Consider the following 22,682-nt stretch of genomic DNA (forward strand, 5'->3'; position numbering starts at 1 on the left):
ATAATATATTAAGCTGTAATATGGACTCTTATCTGGTATACCCTGCGACTCTGTGGTTTATATAGAATACTCTATATATTATTGAGCACAGTAAATCTGGCGTTAAATAGGGATATCAGTTTAACTAGACATCTGTGATTCACTATATAGAACTCATTTTATACTATCTAAATATAAGTACTTTATATACACCTTGTAAAATTACGCCAACCTATTACATTACATGGTCTAGTTCTGACTCATAATAAGACATCATCTTCTACGACATCTTCCGACATCTTCTACGACATCTATTCAACATGTCGACCGAGTTGCAAACCATCCAGGCTGTCCACGAGGCTGTCCACGAGGCTGTCCACGACGCCGAGTCAAGGCAGAATAACCAGACTGAAGAGCCAGCAAAACTATCCCCCCCCCAGACCGTCCTGGTCGTGATTCAGCTGCTGGGCCTGTCTCTGTTCAGCAGTTTCTGCAACGGCGTCATTGTCGTCGGCCTGCCCACCATCGCCGCCAGTCTCGACATCCCCGACCGGCTGCTGCTCTGGCCAACCTCGGCCTTTTACCTGACCGCCGGATCGTGTCTATTGATCGCCGGGTCCGTGGCCGATGTCGTGGGCGCCAAACCGGTCAACCTGGGCGGCGCCTTTCTCAGCGCCGTCTGCGCCGTGGCCTGTGGTCTGGCCCGGACCGGCGGCGAGATCATCGCCTTCCGCGCCCTGCAGGGCGTGACAAACGCCATCATCGTGCCCTCGTCCATCGCCATCATCTCGACGCAGGTGCCCCAAGGCCCCCGCCGCAACCTGGGCTTTGCCTGCCTGGGGCTCGCGGGGCCGCTGGGCTTCTCGCTCGGCCTGGTCCTCGGCGGGGTGTTTGTCGACGGCGTCGGCTGGCGCGCCGCCTTCTATCTCGCGGGGGCGATCAGCTTTGCGCTCTTCCTCGTCGGCATCTGGGCGTTGCCTGATGCTCGCCCCTGTGGTTCGGGGGAGCGATTGTTGAAGGAGATTGACTGGACGGGGGCGATTCTGTTAAGCGCCGGGCTGGCCATACTGTCCTATGTTTTGTCGTACGTATATATATATATATATCACCCTCTGTTATCAAGATACTAATAAGATAGAGCACTGTCGGGAAACACCAACAACATCCACCAGCCATCGAATATCGCCCTCCTGGCGACGAGTGTCGTCTGCATTGCGGCATTTGTCTGGTGGATGCAACACCAGGTCGAGCACCAGCGGCCAGCGCTCATCCCCAACGCTCTCTGGCGCAGCTCCGTGTTTACCAGCAGCTGCATCATGGTCTTCCTGACGACCGCCGGGACCAACTGCATGGAGCTGTATAGCAGTCTGTAGTAAGTCCGCCCTGTTATTCCGGTCCTGCGGATCCCCATCTCACCCTCCAGCTTCCAAAACATCCAGAACAGCTCCGCCCTCGGAGCCTCCCTGCGCATTCTCCCGTCGCTCATTGCCGGCGCCTTGACCAACGTGTCGACCGGCGTGTTTGTGAACCGCATGCCCGTGCTCTGGGTGGTCTTGGGCTCGTCCGCGGCCAGCGCCGCGGCGCCGCTTCTGATGGCGGTGATCCATCCCGACTGGCCGTACTGGTACGACGCCTTCTTTGCGCAGCTCCTCGCGCCGCTCAGCTGCGACATCCTCTTCACCGTCGGCCTGCTGGTCATCTCCGACGTCTTCCCGGCACACACGCAGGCGCTGGGCGGGGCCGTCTTCAACACCTGCGCCCAGCTCGGCACCGCGATCGGATTGTCCATCACCTCCGTCATCACCGACGCTGCCGCCGAGCCCGTCTCGGGGTATCGCGCCGTCTTCTGGACGATGACGGCTTGGATGGGCCTCGTCTGTCTGGTGTGTCTGTTGGGACTGCGTCGGGTGGGGGAAATCGGAGTCAAGCGGGATTAACAGGTTCACCTGCGTGGGGCTCATGCGCCATAGGATAGTAGAGTAGTAAATGAGATGATATTCCAAACTAGACAGGCTATAGCTTCTGCAAAAACCACCCAACCCGGTCAAAAAAGTCGTCCAGGCTGGCTTGCGGCGCACCCTCCATCGTGTGCGTCGCCCCCGGAACCACCCCCGAAAAGGCCTCGTCGACGGCCCCCGTGCCCGCGCGGCTGGCGGCGATCCAGCGCTGCACCAGGGCCTCCTTGTCCACTGTGTCGGGGACGAACTGGTCGCTGCCCGAGTACAGGATACACAGCGGCGTGGCGGCAGGGATGGCGCCAAAGGTGCGCGCCAGCTGGGCGTCCGTCAGGTCGGAGCTGAACAGGTCGTCGTCGCCGTCGTGGTTGGGGCTGGCCAGGCTCAGGAACCGGTAGGCGGTCATCGGGACGGCCATGAAGGACGGCAGCAGATGGGGCGGCAGGGTTGTCTTTCGGCCGTCTTTGTCTTTGTCTTTGCCATTCTCGGCGCTGGATATGGCCTGCGCGGCCTGGATCGCCTCGCGCAGCTGCCCGGGGGCCATCAGGAGGCTCAGGGCCTCGCGGTCGCTCACGGGGGCCTGCAGGATCCCCGCGCGCACGCGAGGCACCCCCGGGGCCAGCAGGTACGTCAGCGTATCCTGGCAGCCCGTGGAACAGCCCAGCAGGACGATGGTCTGCTTGCCCTGCTCGTGCTGGAAATACCGCACGCAGGCCGCCAGCTCGGCCACGTCCAGCTGCACCGAGGCGCAGCCGAAGCCGTCGTAGGAGCTGGACAGCAGCACCTGCGCCAGGCTCCAGCCCGCCGGCAGCCGCTGGGCCAGCTGCGTGGTATACGGCGTCGTCAGCAGCCCGTCGGTCAGGCCGCCGATGAAGAGCAGCAGGTGGCGGCCGGGAGAGGCGGCGGCATGCTCAAAGGCGACATGCCGGGCGTCCTGGAAGGGTCAGTGAATCAGCATCAAGAAGGAGGCAAAGCGTACGTATTTATGGAGCGTGCCTTGAACAGGAGCCATGGTGTGTGGGTGAGGAAGAGCCTGCTGGATGACTCTCAATCATCCAAAGTTGCCAAATGATGCCATTTTCTCCTGGATCTCGCATTGCTCTTGGCAGATTTGCGCTAGGCCTAGTTGGGTTAGTAGTATTCTTGATAGAATCTCTTACAAAGGCTGAATATGAAGATATTTCAGCTAAATAATGCAAGGATTCTCCCTATATGGAGCCAATAATAAGATAATATTAAACTAACTAACTAGATAACTTTTAGGGATAATTATTATCCATAATATATAAGTGCATAATAAGGTTAGGCCCTTATAATACACGAATAATAAGAATGTTAATAAGAAACAGTCAATAAATGGTTAAGTAAATGATGTAAAGAGAAACTATATATCTGACGATGGGTATCCGTATATCCGTCGTAGTCAACAAGATATATGATTTTGATATGAAGATTTGAATGGAAATAGCTAGGATAGAATTCATTTCTCTACCTGTAGGATATCCACTATGCAAGGACAAATGTAAGCCTAGAGATAGGTATTAGCCATCAACTTCTTCCGATTTCTATTTCTATTTCTAATTATATCATATCATTACTAGTCTTTCAACCCCCTCCCATCAACCCCCTGTGAGCTATACAGCAGATACGGCCGATCAAAACAGTCGTCCCATCCACCCCCCCTGGGCCAGAACCGGTCCAGCACATCCAGGGCTGCCTGTGCATTATACGTGCCTGTGAAGCGGCCGATTTCGTGGAGGTGCCGACGGACAAATGATTGATAATGGGGAGAGGGAGTGTCAGGATTCTCCTTGCTTGCATGCACCCCTAGAACAATCAAAGGCCAGAAGAGGAGTCGCTGGAATTTCGGGGACGAGAGGGATCCCTGTAAAAGGGTGTGCAGCCGCTGGCAGAGGGCCGTGCAGTCATGGGATAACAACGGTGAATATGGCAAGACCGAGACACTTTGCAGCGAGGGAATGGCGTAGAGGATCACTGCTGTCTGGTAGACGCGGCCGATGAGCTGGCAGTCTTCTTCATATGTTGTAGATGGCGGTGGTGATGGAGAGGGAAAGGAAGATCTGGATTGCGCCCATTTCTCGGGGGAAAAGGCATATAAGCGGCCCAGAATAGCTTCTGCTTCGTCCCTCAACTCAATCCTGAGCCCAGGATCAAGATCTGGATCTCCATGTGCTGCCCGCATACGCAGATAGTTGATCCGGATGGTCTCGGTGAACAACGGCGCCGGGAACATGGTGAAGAGATCGTGGCGGGCGGCGTACCGGTCCACGAGGAAATTGTAGAGGACCAGATGGTCAGGGCGGATGGCCATATCTGACGCCGGCGAGGTGGTGTCTCCTAAAACAGCGAGGCTGCCCATGAGCAAGAAGATCGATATCACCACATCCATCTGTCTCATACGTACAGAAGAAATTGAAGCAGCGAGGGCACGACGCCCAGTGAGGCGCACAGCTGCTGCCCGCCGCGCATTTTGATGATTCTCCGGATGCCTTCGAGATGATGGCGCCAGGAATGGTGAGAGATGCCTTGCCGGACCTTTGGAATGACATTAGTCCCGGGGATGCATTCAGGTAACAGTGAGTATGGTGGTGCGTACGTCGATGACGAGAAGCGCAATGATGCCGACAATGACCCGATCGCACAGTTGGTTGGCATCGATATCGTCATGCAGCGAGGCGATCATCAAGCCCCGCGAGCGGAAGAACCGCTGCTCGAGCATGGCCGTGGCCGGGCTGTTCTGGTATCTGCTCCGACACAGCCGGTGGCCCAGCGCCGAACACACCACGATCTGCCGGACATAGTCCGGCGCGGCCATGAAGCGATGGAAGACGGAGGGCGAGATCTCCACCACGCCCAGCCCGGGGGCCACCTGCATCATCGGCTCGACCGTCGGCCCAATACACGTATTATCTGTCGCAGTCAACAATAAAGAATAAAGACCCTGGAGGAGAGATTATGTAATACAGTATTCTGCAGCCTCCAGCACGTGGGCGGTGGCGCTGTCTATTGGCACCTGCGGCTGGGCAAGAAGCGACGTCTCACAGCCATTTCTCGATTGTTCCTCCTCCTGCTGCTGCTGCTGCTGCCGGCGGCCGCGAGAGCTGATCCGGCCCGGGACGAGCCACTCCAGCCGGACGGGCTTGACGGCAGCGTAGCCGGGACAGGCCCTGCCGTCGGCAGTGCAGCGGCGACACGCGGGCCGGGTGAAGTCGCAGACGAGGCGGCGCTGGCGACAGGTCCAGCAGTGGCGGCGGGTTGCCTTGTCCTCCTGTACCGCCATCGTCGTCGTCCGTTGCCGCTCAATGAAGCAGCCGGCGACGCGGTGATGGACGGGCGAAACAGGAGGGGGAGAGGGAAGGAAAACAGGCCGGTGGGGCTGCACGGGATGGCAATGTAAGCCTGAGGCAGGAATTTAAAACCATTAATTATAGCCTATAAAACTATCTAATTAGCATTGTTATCTATGTGATAATTCTTAAGTATATTAGGTTTATAATTAATTGATATATACTTCTGTTCTATGATATTGCTAGATTGATGAAATCAGCCTTGCTCAGCCCTATATCAATACTATTAATCTATATCTTCAATATTCTAAACCTTCCTGTGCCTTAATTAATTAGACTAAACTCGACAGAGGTGGGGTCATTACTGCTTGCTCTCACCGAAGGAACAAAGTGGGGTCTGTCCCTGAATCCCCTCACACAGAAATAACATGACAGAGATATCATATTTACACCACCATCTATAATCCATACATACATTGCCTCCAATGGTCTATACAATTGTCGTTCGTAAGTGTCCCTGGCTGCAATATCGAGGAGTCAGGACCATGCTGACGGCCAGACCTGCGGGCCAAGCCCGACGAGGAGTCCATCTCGAAGCTGCACGCGAAGCTGCTCGAGGCCTCGGCCGTGTACTCCAAGGATAAGGAGACGCTGTCCTGGTTTGTGATGCAGTCTGTCCACGACAAGCAGGACTTTACGATCGTCGAGCGCTACCTGAACGCGGACTCGCAGAAGTACCACCTGGGGAACCCCTACTGGAAGACCTTTGATCCCTATGTCATCCCTTTGTTGGAACGCGAGATGGATTTGCGGAGATTTGAGGAGCTCTAGTCTCGGTATCTAGGGTGTATAGAATATCTTGAGATAGTATATTGAATGTCAATGTGTGAAGCCTAGTATATACTAAATCTATATAAATACTATGAAGCTATAGTTCTGCAAGCTGCTAAAGAAATAGTATAACTTTAGTATACTAGCAGTTTCCACTGCTGAGGTGAAGGTTCTAGTACATAATTTATTAGGTATTATTAAACAATGGTTCATTATTAAGTCCAAAAGTTATACCTAATTATTATATAGTAGGATTGTATAGGACTAGGTTAAGAGAAGCATTAATAGAGTTCAGTTCTACTATCCTTATACAAAGGCTAGACTACCATCTAGATATTGTAAACCCTCAGGTATCAATGCTTTACCATCATGATCAAGCCTCCCCATTGCCGTAATCACCGGTACACTCGGTGGTCTTGAACTGACGCGGGGGAACCCTACGCTCAAACAGCTCGTTGAGCTGGGCATAAGTACGCCCCGTCACCTCTGGAACCCAGAGGTAGACAAAGACAAGCGCGATGGCGCCCAGCCCGAAGAACATGTAGCCACTCTTGGGCCCAATGGCGTCCAGCTCGTAGGGGATGACGATGTTGAAGACGCCTCCAACCAGGGCGTTTGAGCACATGGACAGGGTGGCGGTTTTGGCGCGCAGAGTTGCAGAGCCCGTCTCACCGGCATAAGCCCATCTGATAATTGTTAGAGAGCTTTGCGTGCGTTGGATCTTTCTGGATAGGTACGTACCCTGCCACACCTGGTCCGATGACGGAGCAGGCATAGAAGATGGCCAGGAAGACGACAAAAGCGTTGCCAGAGCCGGCGGAAGCAGGGTTGCCGACGCTGTCGACAATAGCAATGGCCACTAAAGAACAGTTAGGTGACTGGACCAGATATCAGAACAGGGCACGACGCACGCATCATGACCGTCATGATAATGAGGCCGTAGAAGAGCAAAGGCCAGCGGCCGATCTTGGGCATATCCATGAGGGCAAAGGCGATGATGGAGGCGACGATGCCGACCACATACACAATCACGCTCGCCTCGAGGGAGTTGTCCAGGTGGGCGATTTCGAAGAAGTCTACAATTAGCCGGACTCACTCATCGCCGAAAGGAGAAGATGAAGACGTACAGGTGGAATAGGTGTTGATCAACTGGGTCCCCGCGAACTGGGTGGAGAGAGAGGGGAAAATGGCACAGAACGTGCGCAGCCGATTGACGCCCTTGAAGCAATCGAGCCAGGAGGCGCTTTTGGCGGCGTCACGCAGTTCCCGCTCCTTGTAGACCGTATACTGAAGCTCATGCGTCATGCGGTTGATCTCGTCCACCGAGCGGCGCGGATACAGCTTGTGCAGACTCTTCTTGGCGTCCTCGACACGGTCCTTCAGGATCAGCCATGAGGGCGACTCGGGCATCAGCAGCAGCATCAGGATCAGCGTGATGGTCGGCGTGCTCAGCCCGATGTACAGCGGCACCTTCCAGGCGCGGTCGTCAAAGGCGTTGCTGCCCCAGGCCTGGTTGCAGCCGTAGATCACCAGCGTGCAGAAGAGATTCCCAATGGCCGAGGTCAGCCAGTAGAGGCCGATGGTGATGCCACGGATCTCACGCGGAGTGGCTTCGGCGACAAAGGTGGTGGTGGCCACCTGGTTCATGCCGTTGCCGATGCCCATGATGATCTTGGCCCCGGTGAAGTCGTTCTTGTTCTTTGACAAGATCTCCGTCATCACGCCCAGGTAGATGATGACGATGAACGTGAACAGCGCCTTGCTGCGGCCGAACCGATCGGCCACCCATCCAGCAGAGAGATTGCCGATGATTTGCCTATTTCATTTAGTATTTCTTTCAGTCGGCCATGGAGGAAGTACGTACGCAATGGAATAGACACCCGCCCACAGGGACAGAGTCCCGGCAGCAACAGCATATGCGCTTGTGCTCTCGTCCCAGGATCCCATCACACGACAGAACGACTGGACGCCGACCAGGTTGCCGAGCAGGATATTCTCGATACCAAGAATAGTACCATTGCACTGTCTTATCAGTATATAGGGCTATTGCTTTTGAAATCTCTGTGTTTCTTGGTTTACCTGTACAATAAGCAGGACCATGAATAGCTTCATGTTCTGCCGGATGATCGCCCATGGCGTCTGAGTGACCGCAGCCAGCGCGTCATGCTGGCCCTCGGCCAGCTCGGCCTTGGTCAAGCAACCTGGGGCAACATCTTCGATCTGCACCTGCGTGTCTTTGTCGACCTCTGTCATCGGGATGGCGTTCTCCATGTTGACGGAGGGAATGAGAGCGACCGAGGGATAGACAGGACACCCACCACGACAAGGCACCATGCCTGTTATATATCTGGGTATATATATACCCAGATATCGTCTGTCGGGAGATAATATCATCCGATGCACGCGGGGTTCTTGGCACCCCGTATACGCCACATCCATTGGCGGGGTGGGCTCGTGTTCTCCCCCCGGGGTCCCCGCTATGCTCGGCACAGTGAACGGACGTCCCGAGCGATTACGACGCTCCCACACGGAGGCTCCGGGCCCATTGCTTAGACCCTAGAATAAAGCTTTGATGCGATCAGGGATCGTCAGGCAAGACCTATTAGAGCGCTCGCGTAATCTCTGGCTTGAGCTTGTACTTACCACAGACCCACTAACACGGAATAGTTATTAGACACGAGCAGCGTCTAGGCACAACTTCCAGCCGGTCTCACACTACTAACCGAGGATGGATTGGTTTGGACTGGATTATCATATCCCATGACCTGGATCCCAGCCATTGACGGCACTTTGGGAAATTCGTGTTCGCCTATCCAGTCCGTTTTGGTATCACCAAGGTACATGACATATCATGCAATACATCTGACGGCCATATGGCCAGCAGGGATTCTCCTGTGTGAAATCCTGATCTTGATGTTCCATATTACTAAACCGGTAGCTAGGCACTACGCCTATTACCTGAGTATTAATTGATGATCACTCGGAGACTAAAGTAGGCGTCGAACTAAAAAGGCTGGACAGGCTTATTATGGTATTTAGTATAAACATAAGACATCCTACCTAATGGCCATTTTGATAACTTTATACTTACAGCACTACACAGCTGCAATAAAGACAGATATCTAGCTTGATTAAGATGTCCCAAGTAGGAAACTGCTCTGGCTTTTTGCAGCCAATAGTCTCCACCCATGAGTTGATAATGAATCCTTCAGGATTTTCGGATCGTTTTGCTTTCTCGGTTGACTCTCCCCAACATAAAAAATGGTCTGAAAGGCACTGTATGTCCCACTATTATACTTAAAAAACTACAAGAGCCAGTCCATAATATTGAAGCTTATATATACTAAAGTTGGGAGTCTTGCCTCTCTAAGAGGAGAGAGCTAGGAGGATAGACGAAATAACACCCCAGCTTAGCCACAAAAGTACTACCATGATACAGCATATGGTCTAGTGATTATAACTATTGTGATAATTCTACTCTTATCCAGGCAGTTTTCTATATCTCCTCTTAGGGAATCTTCCAAGTCGAAGTTCTTAATACTAGGAACTGGCATTGTGTCTAGAAGCTGAAACCAACATGAAAAGAACATCTACTAGCCATATATGCCTCTTGAGAGCTACGCTTCCAGCTTCTGTATTCCTCCACTCGAGAGGCGATAATTGACATCCATGTTAAGTTAGAATAGAATTTCATTATTTGCTGCTTTAGACCCCAACTTGAGTGAGCATGGTGTACTGAAATTTGCTGTTGGCAAAATTAAAAAGCTCCCAGCGCCCAAGACTGTCGAAAATGACTATATATAGCCTCTGGTTTTGCCAGTTTAAGATCCTCCTGAGTCTGTTGCCTCACAAACTCCTCTTTAGTGATGCCTGATCTCAAACTTTTGTTTTTCTGCTTCTGGTCTCCCACTGTGGTCCATGCTATGGGCTCACTCCGTCCGGCCGGTAGATAGTCATGGCCAGGCCAAATCCTCACATGGTCTGGGAGACTCAAGATCTGCTGGCAGGACTCGAAGAGCAGCTGTGCATCACTGCCTGGAAGGTCACAGCGAGCCGTGCCGAGATCAGGATTGAGGATCGAGTCCCCGCAGAGGATATTATCTATAGTATTAGCATAGAAGTAATTAGAACTGGCTGCACTGTTATGGATGCAAAGATCTTCATATAATATTGTTTGTAGAGAGCTTACCGCCAATCTGATAGCCTATATGATGGGGGCTATGACCAGGTAATGGGACCACCCTGACTCTAAGCCGGCCAATACTGAAGACTTCGTGGTCCATGAGTGGTTTCCAGATAGCGCCCCTGTATTCCTCGCGGGGGAAGACTTGGGGGCCATCACTATTGTGAGCTTGCTGACTGCTTCGACCTCCGATATAGATTGGTGGTATACTCCCCTGCACATAGGCAAGCCACTGCTGGAGATAAGATGCAGCCGAAACGTGGTCTTCATGAACATGGGTTTCTAGGATCTTATCCACCCTCAACCCGACTTCCCTGATGAAGGCCACCATGGAATTGGCGGTTTCATTTGTGAAGGTCCGGGTGGGCCTATTGTAGTCTAACACCGGATCCACAATGGCAGCCGTCATTGTGCCCATGTCGGCAACAATATACTGCCAGCTGTATGTGGTAGCCTCAAAGATACCGTAGATGGTTGGCGTAATCATTGCCTTGCTCCTCTTTTCGGCCTTATTCCTAATCAGGTGTGCTCTTGGTATTATCGGGTGATGTGAAACGAGGCTAGATACTACCATGGAATGGTCAATCAGGAGAAACTCCTAGTAACTTTTCAACTCACTCACCAACAGACAAACTCCGATTTCTGCGGACTTGCAACAGGGCCTGGCCTGCTTTTATAGACATTGTAAGGACCAAGTGCATCAGAAGTCTAATGGTAATGAATTCTCATTCTTCCCAAAGCAAGGCACTCCAGTAGCAGATAAATGTCTTTACTGTTGCATATGATGTCAGAAACAACTGGACAGACAGCTTATGATTGGCCCGTTATAGTTGCTTTTCAGTCGGCGACCCAGTGGGCCCAATCCGGGGACTGAGTGGGTTTCCGGTGCCTGCAAAGCTTAGCTATGGTTTTAGGGTTAGGGTTTTAAAAGAAGATCTCGCGATTAGTGGTATATCCAGTCGGTGTATCGCCGAATGCTGAATGCCCAAAGATTACCGATCCAGGGTCTTGTCTGATCCCCGCAAGTGCTCAGCTTGATCCCCGAGATACCAGATTCGGTTGCAGATCAGATTAGTAAGAATTGGCCACTAACTATCAGCCTGCTCTCTTTTATCCTCGGCCTAATGGTCATTATTACTATCTTTACAATAAAACTGGCTGTAGGGCTGTGATCCAGCCCTATCTGTACAGTAACCAGGTTGGTTAGTAAGTGATTAGCCATATAACCAGTCAAAGCCCAGTGGGGCTTTATTTGGAGAAATATCTGGTATATTCTTCAGGAATTTTAAACAGTATAAGACCAAGATGGACAGAAAAACTGTTACTTTGATAGCTGATACTGAGGTTTGATAATCAAATAGCATATTACTTACCTGGAAGACCGAGAGAAGATTTAAATAGCTAGCTAGAACATTCTAAGCCCTGCCAGCAATCCGTTAAAAATGACGTCAGACAGCCCTACTTATTTGCCGGGTGGGGGCGGTATTCTTCAGTCAATCTAACTCTTGCTAAACTCCTTGTAATTGGCCAGTTCGCTTCATTGGACCCCAACAGGCAATTTAACACCTCAGGGAGTGAGCTTGTTTACTTGGTTGCTCGGCCCCAGCCTTTTCCCTTCCCCTCATCTTCCCCTATCTATGCCCCGGACGATGTCACCGCAAGGGACATCTCGCGCAAGAGCCTCTAGAAGCTGCGGCAACTGTCGAGCCGTCAAACGACGTGTAAGTCATTAATGTGATGTTTGATCTTCAATTTAACTTTTTTTTACCTGATTTTCCAGTGCGACCAGAAGCTCCCTCACTGTGGACAGTGTATTCGCACGCAAAGCGAATGCCCCGGCTACCGAGATGAATGGGAGCTTGTGTTCCGCGACCAGACCAAACAGACGATCACACGATCCAGGAAGAAAGAGGCAGAAAAGACGGCCTCGTCGACCAAGGATCACGACTCCCCCCGACCCGTGTGCGGCCTGGGCCCCAGTGTGGACGAGATAGGCGTCAACTACTTCCTCCGGAACTTTGTGGTTGGGGGGCAGTCGCCCGCGCATGGCTTCCTCAACTACATCCCCACCGTGTTCAGCGCCGATGGCGAGCACCGGACGCTGGTGGCCAGCCTGGCGGCAGTAGGCCTCATGGCGATGGCAGGGCAGCAACCCGAGCTGACGAGCCACGCGCGCCTGAAATACTCGGAGGCGATCCACAACATCAACAGGGCGCTGGCATCGCCGGTGGAGTCTGTCAAGGACAGCACGCTCATGTCGGTCATCTCGCTGGGGGTGTTTGAGCACATCTCCAGCTTCGAGTCGTGGGTGCGACACGTCGAGGGGGCTGCTGCGCTGGTGGTGGCCCGGGGCAGGAGCCAGTTCTCCAACCCGGCCGCCATCCTCATGTTCAACCAAGTGCGCGCCGACATGGTCGTCGCGTGCATCCAACGCATCCAACCGTTCCCGGCCGACATGTGGGAGCTGCAGGAGGAGGCCAGCAGGAGGATGCAAGGCTCGAGTGCATTCTGGTCGCTGGGGGTGCTGGCCACCCGCTGTGTCAATCTGCTCTGGAGCGTCACTTTCAACGGCGGCAAGACGGCCTGGTGTGACCTGCTGGACGTCGGAACCAGGCTCCAGGATGAGCTGGAAGATGTTGCGGGCATTCTGGCCGTCCAGGCGCCCTATACAACCACCCGAGACGTCGCAGGGGACCCGGAAATCGTCTACAATGGCCGGATCGACCTGTACAGTACCTCGTGGACGATCCGGCTCTGGAACCACGCCCGGATTCTGCGGATCATCACCGGCGAGATCGTCTACTACCTCCTGGCCAAGATCCTGGCCATGGGGGCCATCCCGGCCGGCCAGACGGCGCAGATGCAGTGCCGGGTCGAGGAAACGGTGCAGACGCTGTCCGCGCTGGGAGACGACATCCTGGCCACTGTTCCCCAGGCGCTGGGGTTCGTCTCTGCGGCGTCGGGGGCGGTGGTGTCTAGACAGCATCATGCCTCGATTGACCACAAGTCGCACGCCAGCGTGTCGGGCGGGTATATGCTGACCTGGTGTCTGTACACCGTGGGCAAAGCGCCGGTCATCAAGAGTCAGACGCGATGGTGGATCATCCGGCGTCTGGAGGATATTGGGAAAATCATGGGCATCGCGCTGGCGCTAGATTTGGCGGAGGATGTAGTCAGGATAGAGAAGCTGATAGGTGATTCTGACAGAAATTAAATCAATATGTAGCTATAGAGTAGAGCTCTATTAAGCTACTCTAGACCTACAGCCCTAATCATCTAGATTTGAAGCCGAGATATCCACCAAGGTCAATGACAGGATTGACTGCCTACATCTCATCCCAAGCTATGTCAGACCCCGTAGCACATGTCTCCTGATCGAGCATATGCTGGGCCTCCTTCCTGACCGCATCCCCCCCCGGCGGCGATGGCCTGCTTGGATCCCTCGTCGACGACAAAGCCTCGCTGCTGCTGCAGGGCGTCCTCCAGCAGGTCTGTAGATCTGAGGGCCTGGTCAGCCCGGGCACGCAGCCCCTGGAGCATCTCCTTCTTGCTTCGCGTCGACCATGAAGGGTGAGCTGCAACCCTAACCCAACCCTAACCCTAACCCTAACACCAAAGGCAAAATGTGATCTGGGCAACGGATCTGTATACCACGCGCGACCGGGCGCTGGGGGTGATCCTGCGTCTGCTCGAGACCGACGACGAGGTCTTCCACCGCGAGCCGTACTACGAGGATGCGCAGACTCGCATCCAGAATGCCGTCTGTGCAAAGTTGGGACAGGAAGCAGTCCCAACGCTCAAGGCAAATGGCGAGCTGGGGTTGAATTCATAACTATTCATATAGAGAGAGAAGTATAGCCTTTGATTCATCTTGTAGCTATTCTACTAAAAGAAATGCACATTCCACATCTGGTTCCTAATCAGATCAGGCCCCCGTTCGTACCCTTGGATACGCTTTCTGGAATCCCCGTTAACTAGCTGTAGATCCCCGTCATATAGGAAGACTCAACATACCCGTCGTTCCTCGAGCCGCTGTCCAGGTCGGCATACGTAAACGTCGCTGCATTCTGCAGCCTGTGGTTCCTCTGAGTCAAGCTGAAAAAGACAGATCAAGAAGGAGAAGACTGACATGATCCAACTGTTGTTACTGTCCTGTGTGATCAGATACCACTGTGAGCTCTTCGTCTGGCCACCAGTGTTCCAGCCCTGCAATGGGGTGCAGTTAGCCGGGTTACCGCCGGCCAAGTCTAGATAACTGCCGCCGCCCACGTTCTTCAAGGTCCAGGCTGACCAGGCGGCCCCTGGGATGACCTTCTCCAGCTTCAACTGCTGGGCAGGGGAGCGGTTGACACCCCAGCCGGCTACTCGTGTTCCGTTCGCTCCGTTGTACAGCTGAAGAACGAAGCCACTGCTCCTCACTCAGCAGTGCTCTCACTATGTGGTGGCTGGCTGTATTCAGCCATCTGTTCTTACCATTACGCGGCCTACCTGGCAATAGTAGCCCTGGCCAATAAGCAACCGATCAGTACATGCCTTGGTGTGCTCCGTTCTTTACTATATCACTTATTATTACCATACATATGTATGTATTCCTCTTACCAGTATACACAGTACAGGGGCAGAAATCTTTCCTTTTCTTTACTAGAAGGCTGCTTCTTGGATATATTACATGGGATATCCATGAGGATAGAGGCCAACTTGGCCATGCCAGAATCAAGTGCCCTTGAGAGGGCTGTGGTAACTAGCGATGGATTCAGCATGGGTCTCTGGTTTTGGGTGCTCTCGTATCAGAGCGCCGACAACCCTAACCCTAACCCTAACCCTAGTCTCTTGATGACGATGATACTGATGAAGATATGGAGCAGGTCAGAAATGAGGTTGATCTGTTCTAGAGGGGATGGAGGGCCCCTGCTGCATTGTCTAGATTATAAATGCTAGATAGTGGTATATCTTCCAACTGATGCAGCGTATAGGCATTCCAAAATGAAAAAATACTTGCCCTTACCTATTACTGAATGAAGTAGAAGATATTATCCATTAGTTTCTTATAGTTAAAGACTTCCAGGCATAGATATACTGGTCATAGAATATAGCTTTGTAGAGGGTTGATGCCTCAGGCATACCTCTGTTGCCTGAGGCATAGATTGAAGGTCCCAAAGCTAATATCCGGTCTAGACCATCCATTCCATCATGACTCTGCCAACCTCATCTGCTGGATATCATGGCCCCAAAGACGACAGATACGACTTCACAGCGATGGCTGTTTGTGACAGGATTTCCTGTTCTTGCAGTAAGTATAACTATAGATCATGATGGGTACTATACCAATGTTCACTCCCAGGGCACCCTCAGCGCCATGGCCCTCATGTTCAACATCTGCACCCTGTTGAGTGAGTGGGAGGTTGCCGATGATAAAAGGCCTTTTCCACGCTGGTAGGTATTGTTTTCTATCCCGGAAACGCTTTCTATTAAGACAGTCATAGGATGGTTGCTCTACAAGCTGTGTCGCTTGTCATTGCAGTGATAACATATATTGCCTACGCTCTTCAGATGCGACGCCATCGCCGACCTTCCTATATCTTATGGCTGGTCATTCTGGGCTGGCTGGTGCCTGCTGTGCTTCTATTCAGCGTCATTGGGGTGGTGGTCCAGAGACATACGCATCTCCCCTCCCACCTCCATCGGGAATATACCCAGGCCTTCTACTATGGCGTCTTCGCTGCGGCGCTGTACGGCCTGGTATCACTCTTGCTGGTAGGATATATCGTTGGCGCGCCGAAGATACACCTCAACCGCCACGATGGGCGTTGTGTGCAGCGAACAGGCATCCTGCTGCGAGCCGTTGCCCTGGCCGTGATTCTCCTGCTCGGCGCCGCCATCTTCCATGCCACCGAGGGCTGGCCGCTCCTCGATGCGTTGTATTTCGCCGACTTCACCATCCTCACGATCGGGATCGGCAATCTGGCGCCCACCACGCATCTGGGGCGAAGCCTGTTGTTCCCCTACGCCACGGCGGGCATCGTCTCCCTGGGTCTGATGGTGAGCGCCGTGCTCTCCTTTGCGCGCGAGATGCGGAACATGAAGCTGCGGCTGCGGATGGCACAGATGCGCGAGAGCTGGCGGTGCCAGACCGAAAAGCAGAAGGAGAGTGCGCTGCAGGCAATGCACGTTCGCGAGATCCATCGCATCAAGGACCAGTTCCACCGCGCCCAGGTCCGCAGGGAGCTGGTCTTCTTCCTGCTCGCCTGGTTCGTGCTCTGGTTCCTCAGCGCGGCGGTGTTCCGGGTCTCGGAGTCGCAGCAAGGCTGGTCCTATTTCGTCGCGTTGTATTTCACCTTTACCTCGCTGACGACCATCGGATACGGCGATTTCTACCCGACCAGCAGCTGCGGCAAGGCCTTCTTCGTCTTCTGGTCGCTGCTCGCCTTGCCCATCCTGACCAATCTCGTCACGGCCATGGGCCAGACGATCCGGGCTCTGCTGGTCACTGTCTCGGCCGCCCTGTGGAGGCATGGTGTCGCTTGTGTCCGGCTCAGGCATAAAGGTTGCCTTTCGGCATCCCGGAGGAAACGGCTTCCTCGTGTAGAAAGCCATGGCGCATCCGCCGAGACCACAGGCTCGATGCCTCGCAACCTGCACCATCTGCTCATTGTTGAGGAAATGGACAGGATGGTCTCCATTCTCCGCGAGCCTGGAGGCGAAGACGAGCTCGAGGTGCTCTGGTCGCGGGTTCTACCGTTGTTACATACAGACGATGGAGAGGAAACCAGCCCTGGCCCTTTCCATCCCCATCGTCCCCGATACATGGCGCGGCTGATGGATCCGCACCTTGAGATGGAGAATCGGCATCTGGAGATGCTCTGGATGCTGACATTCTTGATCCGCAGGCTGCGAGCCGATTTGGAGAACTCTCCAGGACTGTAATTGTGTATTTATGTTTCCATCTCTAGATATGAATATAAAGCAACACGGGAGACGCGGTATATAGTATAAAGATCAGTCCAGCTCAAGACCTGTCTTGCCCTAGAATGAATAAAGAGATCCCTTGCTTGCCGTCGCCCTGGCGGTAGGATCCAGGAGCACCGCGTTCTGCTGCTCCGGCCGGTAAGGCGAATCGGACTTTGTGACAAACATGGCGTTCGTGGCCAGGCCATGGTGGAAGAAGCGGAATGCCTTGCGGTACCGCGTGTTGCGTCTGGCCTGGTAGTCGGTGAAGTCGGCCTGGTCGAGCATGGCGTACAGGTACCGCGGATGGACGACGATGGCCTGCGCGCCCTTCTGGCCGAAGCCAAAGGAGGTCAGGGAGAAGGCCTTGAGCCCGCTGGTCTGGATGCTGCGGTTCGGATACATGATGTACTCGTTCTGCTCCAGATGGCGGTCCACGTTGTCGAGATTGCGGTTGCCGGGGACGAGGCCCGTGTCGAGCACCTGCAGGCCGCCGTTGAGCATCCACGCCCCGGCGGCGCCCTTGGGATGGCCGGTGAGGTATTTCTGCGAGATGGCGAACAGCGGGTTGCCCGGCGAGCGGCCCAGGTGCTTCATCTGGGCCTCCAGCACGGCCGGCTCGTTCTTGTCGTTCATCACCGTGCTGGTTCCGTGGAGAGTGACAAAGTCGAGGTCGTCTTTCTTGTCAGTATAGAAATGTAGAATAGAAATGAAGAACAGGAATGAGACAATGACATACCGATTCCCAGACCAAACACCGCCAGAGCACCCCGGATGGGCGAGATGGAGGTCTCGTTCTTCCAAAAGTCGTTGCCAAACGTGTTGAGGGCTTCCTTGCGCTGGCGGGCGGCCTCCTTCTCGAGGAAGAGCTGCTGGTGCTGATACTCGGCGATGCGGTCCAGGATGCCCTCCTCCGAGACGCTGTCGCGCGTCATCTGCAGCTCCAGCTCGAGCGACTCGTTGATCTGCGCCAGGCGGGCCGCCAGACGACGCTGGCGGTACCGCACATCCAGCCAGGGCGAGGGGAACCGCCCCAGCGGCGTCTCGCGGGCGTTGGTGAGGATGCCCTGGCCCGGCGCCGGCACGGAGCGCCCCGTCTTGTCGCTGGCGGTGCCCACCCAGGCGACGACGCCGTGGATGGGCAGGCCCAGGTCGAGCGCCAGCCGCGCCGAAGTGACGACCTGGACGCCGCTGCCCTGCGACTCGACGAAGCCGCTGCGGCTCTCCGCCGAGGGCCGCGACATCTCGTGCGGCAGACGGCCCTTGAGGGCCTCGGCGCGGGCGTCGGTGGTCGCCTTCATGTTGGCAAACTCCTCCGCGACGGCCTGGTTCATGTCGTCGTAGCCGCCGACGAGGCAGATCTTGGCCCGGCCGGTGGCGATGGTCTCGTAGCCCGTCTCCAGCGACTCGACGGCGGTGGCACAGGCGCCGACGGCGGTCCGGATGGGCCCGGACGAGGCCAGCAGCAACATGTTGACCCAGGCGGCGGCGGTGTTGATGAACGTTTCCTGCAAAATGTCCTTTTGCACCTCCTCCTGGTCGAGGTACCGGTCCTTGAACAGCTTCTTCAGCGCCATCACGCCCCCGAGCCCGGAGCCAATGCAGTTGCCAAACTCCGAGACGTGGATGTACTGGTACAGCTCGTAGGGGTCGGTGATGCCCGAGGCAATCAGGGCCTCGACGGCGCTGACCAGCGTGAACAGCGTCGCCCGGCTGACCGAGGCCGCAATGTCGTCGGGGATGCCGTACGTGCGGGCATCCCAGCCCGTGGGGACCTGCCCGGCGACGGCGTGGTCGTACTGGAGGGACTTGGGGATCATCAAGACGGCGCCTTTCTTGATCTTCACCGTGTACTGACTGCCTCCGCCGGCGCCTCCCTGCGGTGATACGTCCACCAGGGCTTCGCCGTGCTCGTTGACCAGCTGCTGGGCAACCTCCGGCGAGACCTCCAGCGGCGGCAGGTCCTCCTCGAGCACGATCTCCTGCAGGATACGGCGGCGGCCGTCGGGCTCCTGGGGATCCATGGCGGATTCCACCAGGCGGATGCCCGTGTGGGCGAGGATGTGCTCCTCGTAGCGGGCCTTGACGTCGAGATCCTGCACGGGCTGCTGCGTCGCTGCGTCGATCCAGCCGGTGTAGGCGTCGGAGTTGCGGTGCTTGATGAGGCCCATCATCCAGGCCATCTCGATGCAGCCCTCCAGCGAGAGGCGGCCGGTCGCCTCCATCTGCCACCGCGTGCGGGCATTGCCAAAGGGCCCAACCTCGGAGAAGCCCGAGACCACCACGACCCGGTCCAGATCGGCCATCCCCAGCAGGGTCTCGCGCAGGGGCTGCAGCTCGGCCTCGGCGGGCAGCTGCGGGAAGGTGAACGGGATGTTGGCCAGCCTTGCTCCTGCTCCTGCTGCTGCTGCTGGTGCTGCTCCGGGGGCGGCAGCCCCCAACAGGCGTTGTTCCGCCTCTTTCTCCCGTGCCAGGTGGGTGCGCAGGGTGCTCTGGTCGACGATCTCGCGGCGGACCTGGTCCAGGGTGGCGCGGAGGTTAGGGAGGGCGTTGAGGCCGCCGGTCAGGTCGGCGTACAGCGGGCGCAGGCTGCACTGGCCGGCTAACTTCCGGGTCATCAGCACCAGGATGTAGGCGGCCATCTCGGCGGTGGAAAAGGTCAGCACGCCGTGGCGCTCGATGCCGGCGGCGACGATGTTGTTGTCGGCCATGAGCCCCGTGCCGCGCGTCCAGCCGATGACGGCGCCGCAGACGGACAGGTACGGCGCCCAGCTCTCCGAGTGCCACTTGTCGAACAGGGCCTCGAGCGCGATCTTGGACTCGCCGTACAGGCCGTCGTTGCCGAAGCCGCCGTGGTTGGGCGACAGCGGCAGGATGACCTGCGTCGGCCGCGTGCGGTACCCGCGGGCGTGTTTCTGCTGCTTGATGGCGCCCAGCAGCCGCAGCGTGTTGGTCAACATGATCCGGTGCGCAAGTTCCGACCGCGAGTCGATGTTGTCGATCTCCCGCCCGGACTCGGAGATGGCGGCAAAGGGGATGACATGGTCCAGATCCCAGCCCAGCCCGCCCTCGCCTCCGGAGGAGCCGAAGATGTACTTCACCAGGCCGTCGATGTCCTGCTGGCTGCCCTGGTTGAACGGCGCGACGATAAGTTCCGACCCGCGGGCCCCATGTGCGACGTACAGGCTCTGGTAGAAGCGCGTTGTCGCCGAGGAATAGCTGCTGGTCGTCACCACCACGCGGGCGCCGCCGCCCAGGAGGCCCTTGAGGATCTCCGCGTTGATCGAGCCCATGCTGACCCCCGTCATCAGCACGTACTTGTGGGCAAAGGTGACCCCCTCGCTCCACGACGCCTGCACCGCGTCGCGGTACAGCGTGGTCAGCGCCGCGTTGGCCTGCCACGCCTCCGACTGGTCCTGGTGCCGGGTTTTGATCGTGATGGGGGCCATCCCGGGGCTGGAGCCCCCGCCGGGCCCGCCCCGGGGCACCTCGCGGTACTGGATGTGGCCCTGCTCGTCGACCGTCGTGCTGGGGCCCTGCAGAAAGGCCGCGCGGTTGGCCGCCAGCGGCTCAAAGCAAGGCTGCCGGGCGGCGGTCTCGCAGCGTTCCAGCAGGCGGCGCACCATGTCCTTGGCCTCGGCGGTGAACCGGGAGCCCGGGGCGGTGCCGCGCGGAGGATAGGGGCTGCTGGCGAGGAGGTACTTCATCATGTCCACCAGGCGAGGGCTGGATCGGTTGGCGATGGCGTTGCTGTGCCGGGCGAACTCGGCCTCGGACAAGTGCTCGCCGCGCAGAGCCCGGTGGAAGATGTCCAGCGTGTCCTGCAGGCCCCAGTTCCAGCTCGAGTGGAAGCGCCGGAGCTTGGGGGCCGCCCAGATGGGACGGATGCCCGTCAGGAAGAAGTCGCCCACCTCGGCCGTGATGCCGTCCAGCTGCTGCTGCAGCTCGGCGGTGGCCCGCCGGGCCTTCAGGGCCTCCTGGGCGTCCTGGCCCAGGTCCTTGCCCAGGAGCCGGGCGTACGCCTCCATCAGCGACCGCTTGAGCGTGTCCTGGTCCTTGACCACCGCGTTGAGCGCCGCGCTGTCTACCGGGGCCGAGACGGCGCCCGCCGTGGACGCTGCCGCCGCCGCCGCCGCCGCCGCCGAGAAGTTGAGGCCGTGGTCGGCGCCGTACTGTTGGACGATACCGTCGAAGAACGCCTTGGCCTCCTCGGGGCTGGCTAATCGTGAAGAGGAGGCATGGGTGGTGCTGGCACGGAGGAAGACGGCGTCCTGGCGTCCTGCTCCCAGGCCCCATCGAGACTGCAGATGAGCCCGCGCATCGCCGCTGGAGAAGCCGGCAGGCAGCTTCTGCGCAAACACCTTGGAGACCAGCGCCGTCGAGATCTTGCGCAGCTGGCCGGTGAAGGATGCGCCGGCCTGCAGAGTGCTGGCCAGCTCGTTGAGGCCCAGATCCTCTGGCTTCTCGGGAAGGGAGCCGAACTCGGCGTCGAGGTCGCCGACAATCTCGTTCTCCAGCGTGGATCGCCCTGCCGGATGGACTCAATACCAGGCATGTCAGGGAGGGAGGAAAGGCATACCGTTGGAGAGAGCCTTGATGGACTTCTCTGTCGCCAGTTCACCATGGCTCTTTCGCAGCTTGCCTGCGACAATGGCGACCAGGATCTCCTTTGCCTCCACGGGGGCGTCGGGGATGGGCGCAGCCTTGACTTGGTCCGAGGCCGCCGCCGCTTGAACGACAGGGGCTTGAACGACAGGGGCCTCCGTCGGGGGCTTCACTGCTGCCTGCACTGTCTGCGCGGCCTCCTGGAGGATATACTGGATCTCCTGGGAATTGCGGGCATACGAGAGAAAGCGTCGCGTCATATGGCGGGCAGCATCCTGGGACTTGAAGTGGCGAGTCACGGTCTTTTCCAGCATGCCAGTGAGGACGTCCGCCGGGCCAATCTCGACGAAGCGTTCGACATTGAATTCCTTAAGCAGGGCATCCTGGGTTGCGATCCTATAGCATGGTTACCTCGTATTTCTAGGGTTAGGGTTTAGGGTTTAGGGTTTAGGGTTTAGGGTAGGGTAGGGTTTACCATTGGACTGGGGACGCAAACTGATGCCTGTATACGGCTGTCAGCGGGACTCGGCAGTGATGGCAGTCATTCCAGGGACCTCACGCAAGCAACTCAATCAAGAGTAGGTAGGCCAGCTGCTGCTCAACTTGGGGTTGCATTGTGGCAGGCAAGATTCCTGCTGGGAGTACTCATCATGGCATCAAGCAGGACTACAGAATCGGTCTATATGCTTTCAGATCTCGCTGGATCTTCCACGCGTCTCCGCGACCATGTGGCGAGCCATCAGATCGGAAAAGGATCACGACACATGCAGCATCAGGTGGGGGCCGTTTCCCTGCCAGACAGGGCGTTGGTTGCTGACGCTGCATGATGATCGAGCAGGTTTAGGGCTTACGGGCTAATCACCTTCAATGGAATGC

The 22,682-nt window shown here is 56.2% G+C and overlaps 11 protein-coding genes across 11 annotated transcripts; 5 read left to right on the forward strand and 6 right to left on the reverse strand.

Annotated features, from left to right (window-relative positions):
• Window positions 1-299: 299 nt before the first annotated feature.
• On the forward strand, window positions 300-1,916 carry ASPZODRAFT_76869 (hypothetical protein; the record flags this gene model as incomplete). Its single annotated transcript, XM_022730135.1, has 3 exons — window positions 300-1,063; window positions 1,118-1,351; window positions 1,403-1,916. The coding sequence occupies 3 exons, from the start codon at window positions 300-302 to the stop codon at window positions 1,914-1,916; spliced, it is 1,512 nt and encodes a 503-aa protein (XP_022576978.1).
• A 76-nt stretch (window positions 1,917-1,992) lies between these two features.
• On the reverse strand, window positions 1,993-2,946 carry ASPZODRAFT_20439 (hypothetical protein; the record flags this gene model as incomplete). The annotated part of the gene is made up of 2 exons (XM_022727595.1): window positions 1,993-2,868; window positions 2,914-2,946. The coding sequence occupies 2 exons, from the start codon at window positions 2,944-2,946 to the stop codon at window positions 1,993-1,995; spliced, it is 909 nt and encodes a 302-aa protein (XP_022576979.1).
• A 514-nt stretch (window positions 2,947-3,460) lies between these two features.
• ASPZODRAFT_29198 (hypothetical protein) lies at window positions 3,461-5,359 on the reverse strand. The gene is made up of 4 exons (XM_022728173.1): window positions 4,920-5,359; window positions 4,552-4,865; window positions 4,360-4,490; window positions 3,461-4,312 (listed from the first exon to the last, which is right to left on the reverse strand). Exons 1-4 carry the CDS (start codon window positions 5,233-5,235, stop codon window positions 3,532-3,534), a joined length of 1,542 nt encoding a protein of 513 aa, XP_022576980.1. The 5' UTR covers window positions 5,236-5,359; the 3' UTR covers window positions 3,461-3,531.
• Window positions 5,360-5,727: 368 nt separating this feature from the next.
• Window positions 5,728-6,073, forward strand: ASPZODRAFT_76811 (hypothetical protein; the record flags this gene model as incomplete). The annotated part of the gene is made up of 2 exons (XM_022730130.1): window positions 5,728-5,749; window positions 5,802-6,073. The coding sequence occupies 2 exons, from the start codon at window positions 5,728-5,730 to the stop codon at window positions 6,071-6,073; spliced, it is 294 nt and encodes a 97-aa protein (XP_022576981.1).
• A 324-nt stretch (window positions 6,074-6,397) lies between these two features.
• Window positions 6,398-8,304, reverse strand: ASPZODRAFT_125479 (hypothetical protein). Its single transcript, XM_022721428.1, has 6 exons — window positions 8,153-8,304; window positions 7,938-8,095; window positions 7,201-7,889; window positions 6,985-7,149; window positions 6,815-6,932; window positions 6,398-6,759 (listed from the first exon to the last, which is right to left on the reverse strand). Exons 1-6 carry the CDS (start codon window positions 8,183-8,185, stop codon window positions 6,447-6,449), a joined length of 1,476 nt encoding a protein of 491 aa, XP_022576982.1. The 5' UTR covers window positions 8,186-8,304; the 3' UTR covers window positions 6,398-6,446.
• A 1,526-nt stretch (window positions 8,305-9,830) lies between these two features.
• ASPZODRAFT_105181 (hypothetical protein) lies at window positions 9,831-10,781 on the reverse strand (the record flags this gene model as incomplete). The annotated part of the gene is made up of 2 exons (XM_022720886.1): window positions 10,263-10,781; window positions 9,831-10,174 (listed from the first exon to the last, which is right to left on the reverse strand). Exons 1-2 carry the CDS (start codon window positions 10,741-10,743, stop codon window positions 9,831-9,833), a joined length of 825 nt encoding a protein of 274 aa, XP_022576983.1. The 5' UTR covers window positions 10,744-10,781.
• A 1,010-nt stretch (window positions 10,782-11,791) lies between these two features.
• Window positions 11,792-13,547, forward strand: ASPZODRAFT_137280 (hypothetical protein). The gene is made up of 2 exons (XM_022724267.1): window positions 11,792-11,977; window positions 12,037-13,547. The coding sequence occupies exons 1-2, from the start codon at window positions 11,906-11,908 to the stop codon at window positions 13,468-13,470; spliced, it is 1,506 nt and encodes a 501-aa protein (XP_022576984.1). The 5' UTR covers window positions 11,792-11,905; the 3' UTR covers window positions 13,471-13,547.
• Window positions 13,548-13,680: 133 nt separating this feature from the next.
• ASPZODRAFT_29201 (hypothetical protein) lies at window positions 13,681-14,185 on the forward strand (the record flags this gene model as incomplete). The annotated part of the gene is made up of 2 exons (XM_022728174.1): window positions 13,681-13,826; window positions 13,875-14,185. The coding sequence occupies 2 exons, from the start codon at window positions 13,681-13,683 to the stop codon at window positions 14,086-14,088; spliced, it is 360 nt and encodes a 119-aa protein (XP_022576985.1). The 3' UTR covers window positions 14,089-14,185.
• On the reverse strand, window positions 14,177-14,719 carry ASPZODRAFT_20445 (hypothetical protein; the record flags this gene model as incomplete). Its single annotated transcript, XM_022727596.1, has 4 exons — window positions 14,177-14,210; window positions 14,271-14,330; window positions 14,386-14,617; window positions 14,692-14,719. 4 exons carry the CDS (start codon window positions 14,717-14,719, stop codon window positions 14,177-14,179), a joined length of 354 nt encoding a protein of 117 aa, XP_022576986.1.
• Window positions 14,720-15,477: 758 nt separating this feature from the next.
• On the forward strand, window positions 15,478-17,180 carry ASPZODRAFT_105185 (hypothetical protein; the record flags this gene model as incomplete). Its single annotated transcript, XM_022720887.1, has 3 exons — window positions 15,478-15,546; window positions 15,598-15,689; window positions 15,734-17,180. The coding sequence occupies 3 exons, from the start codon at window positions 15,478-15,480 to the stop codon at window positions 17,178-17,180; spliced, it is 1,608 nt and encodes a 535-aa protein (XP_022576987.1).
• A 99-nt stretch (window positions 17,181-17,279) lies between these two features.
• Window positions 17,280-22,421, reverse strand: ASPZODRAFT_105188 (hypothetical protein; the record flags this gene model as incomplete). Its single annotated transcript, XM_022720888.1, has 5 exons — window positions 17,280-17,878; window positions 17,941-21,729; window positions 21,781-22,202; window positions 22,282-22,308; window positions 22,366-22,421. The coding sequence occupies 5 exons, from the start codon at window positions 22,419-22,421 to the stop codon at window positions 17,280-17,282; spliced, it is 4,893 nt and encodes a 1,630-aa protein (XP_022576988.1).
• Window positions 22,422-22,682: the final 261 nt, after the last annotated feature.

The sequence above is a fragment of the Penicilliopsis zonata genome (assembly GCF_001890105.1).
Source record: "Penicilliopsis zonata CBS 506.65 unplaced genomic scaffold ASPZOscaffold_28, whole genome shotgun sequence".
NCBI lineage: Eukaryota > Fungi > Ascomycota > Eurotiomycetes > Eurotiales > Aspergillaceae > Penicilliopsis > Penicilliopsis zonata.

Excerpts from the sequence above, each read along its gene's own strand:
- ASPZODRAFT_29198 (XM_022728173.1), bottom strand. The coding sequence starts at position 5,235 with ATGGCGGTACAGGAGGACAAGGCAACCCGCCGCCACTGCTGGACCTGT. Across the intron at positions 4,866-4,919 it reads GCTGGAGGCTGCAGAATACT|ATAATACGTGTATTGGGCCG; the intron begins GTATTACATAAT and ends TGACTGCGACAG. Across the intron at positions 4,491-4,551 it reads TTGCGCTTCTCGTCATCGAC|GTCCGGCAAGGCATCTCTCA; the intron begins GTACGCACCACC and ends GTCATTCCAAAG.
- ASPZODRAFT_125479 (XM_022721428.1), bottom strand. The coding sequence starts at position 8,185 with ATGAAGCTATTCATGGTCCTGCTTATTGTACAG. Across the intron at positions 8,096-8,152 it reads TGGTCCTGCTTATTGTACAG|TGCAATGGTACTATTCTTGG; the intron begins GTAAACCAAGAA and ends CTGATAAGACAG. Across the intron at positions 6,933-6,984 it reads TATCATGACGGTCATGATGC|TGGCCATTGCTATTGTCGAC; the intron begins GTGCGTCGTGCC and ends ACTGTTCTTTAG.
- ASPZODRAFT_137280 (XM_022724267.1), top strand. The coding sequence starts at position 11,906 with ATGTCACCGCAAGGGACATCTCGCGCAAGAGCCTCTAGAAGCTGCGGC. Across the intron at positions 11,978-12,036 it reads GTCGAGCCGTCAAACGACGT|TGCGACCAGAAGCTCCCTCA; the intron begins GTAAGTCATTAA and ends CTGATTTTCCAG.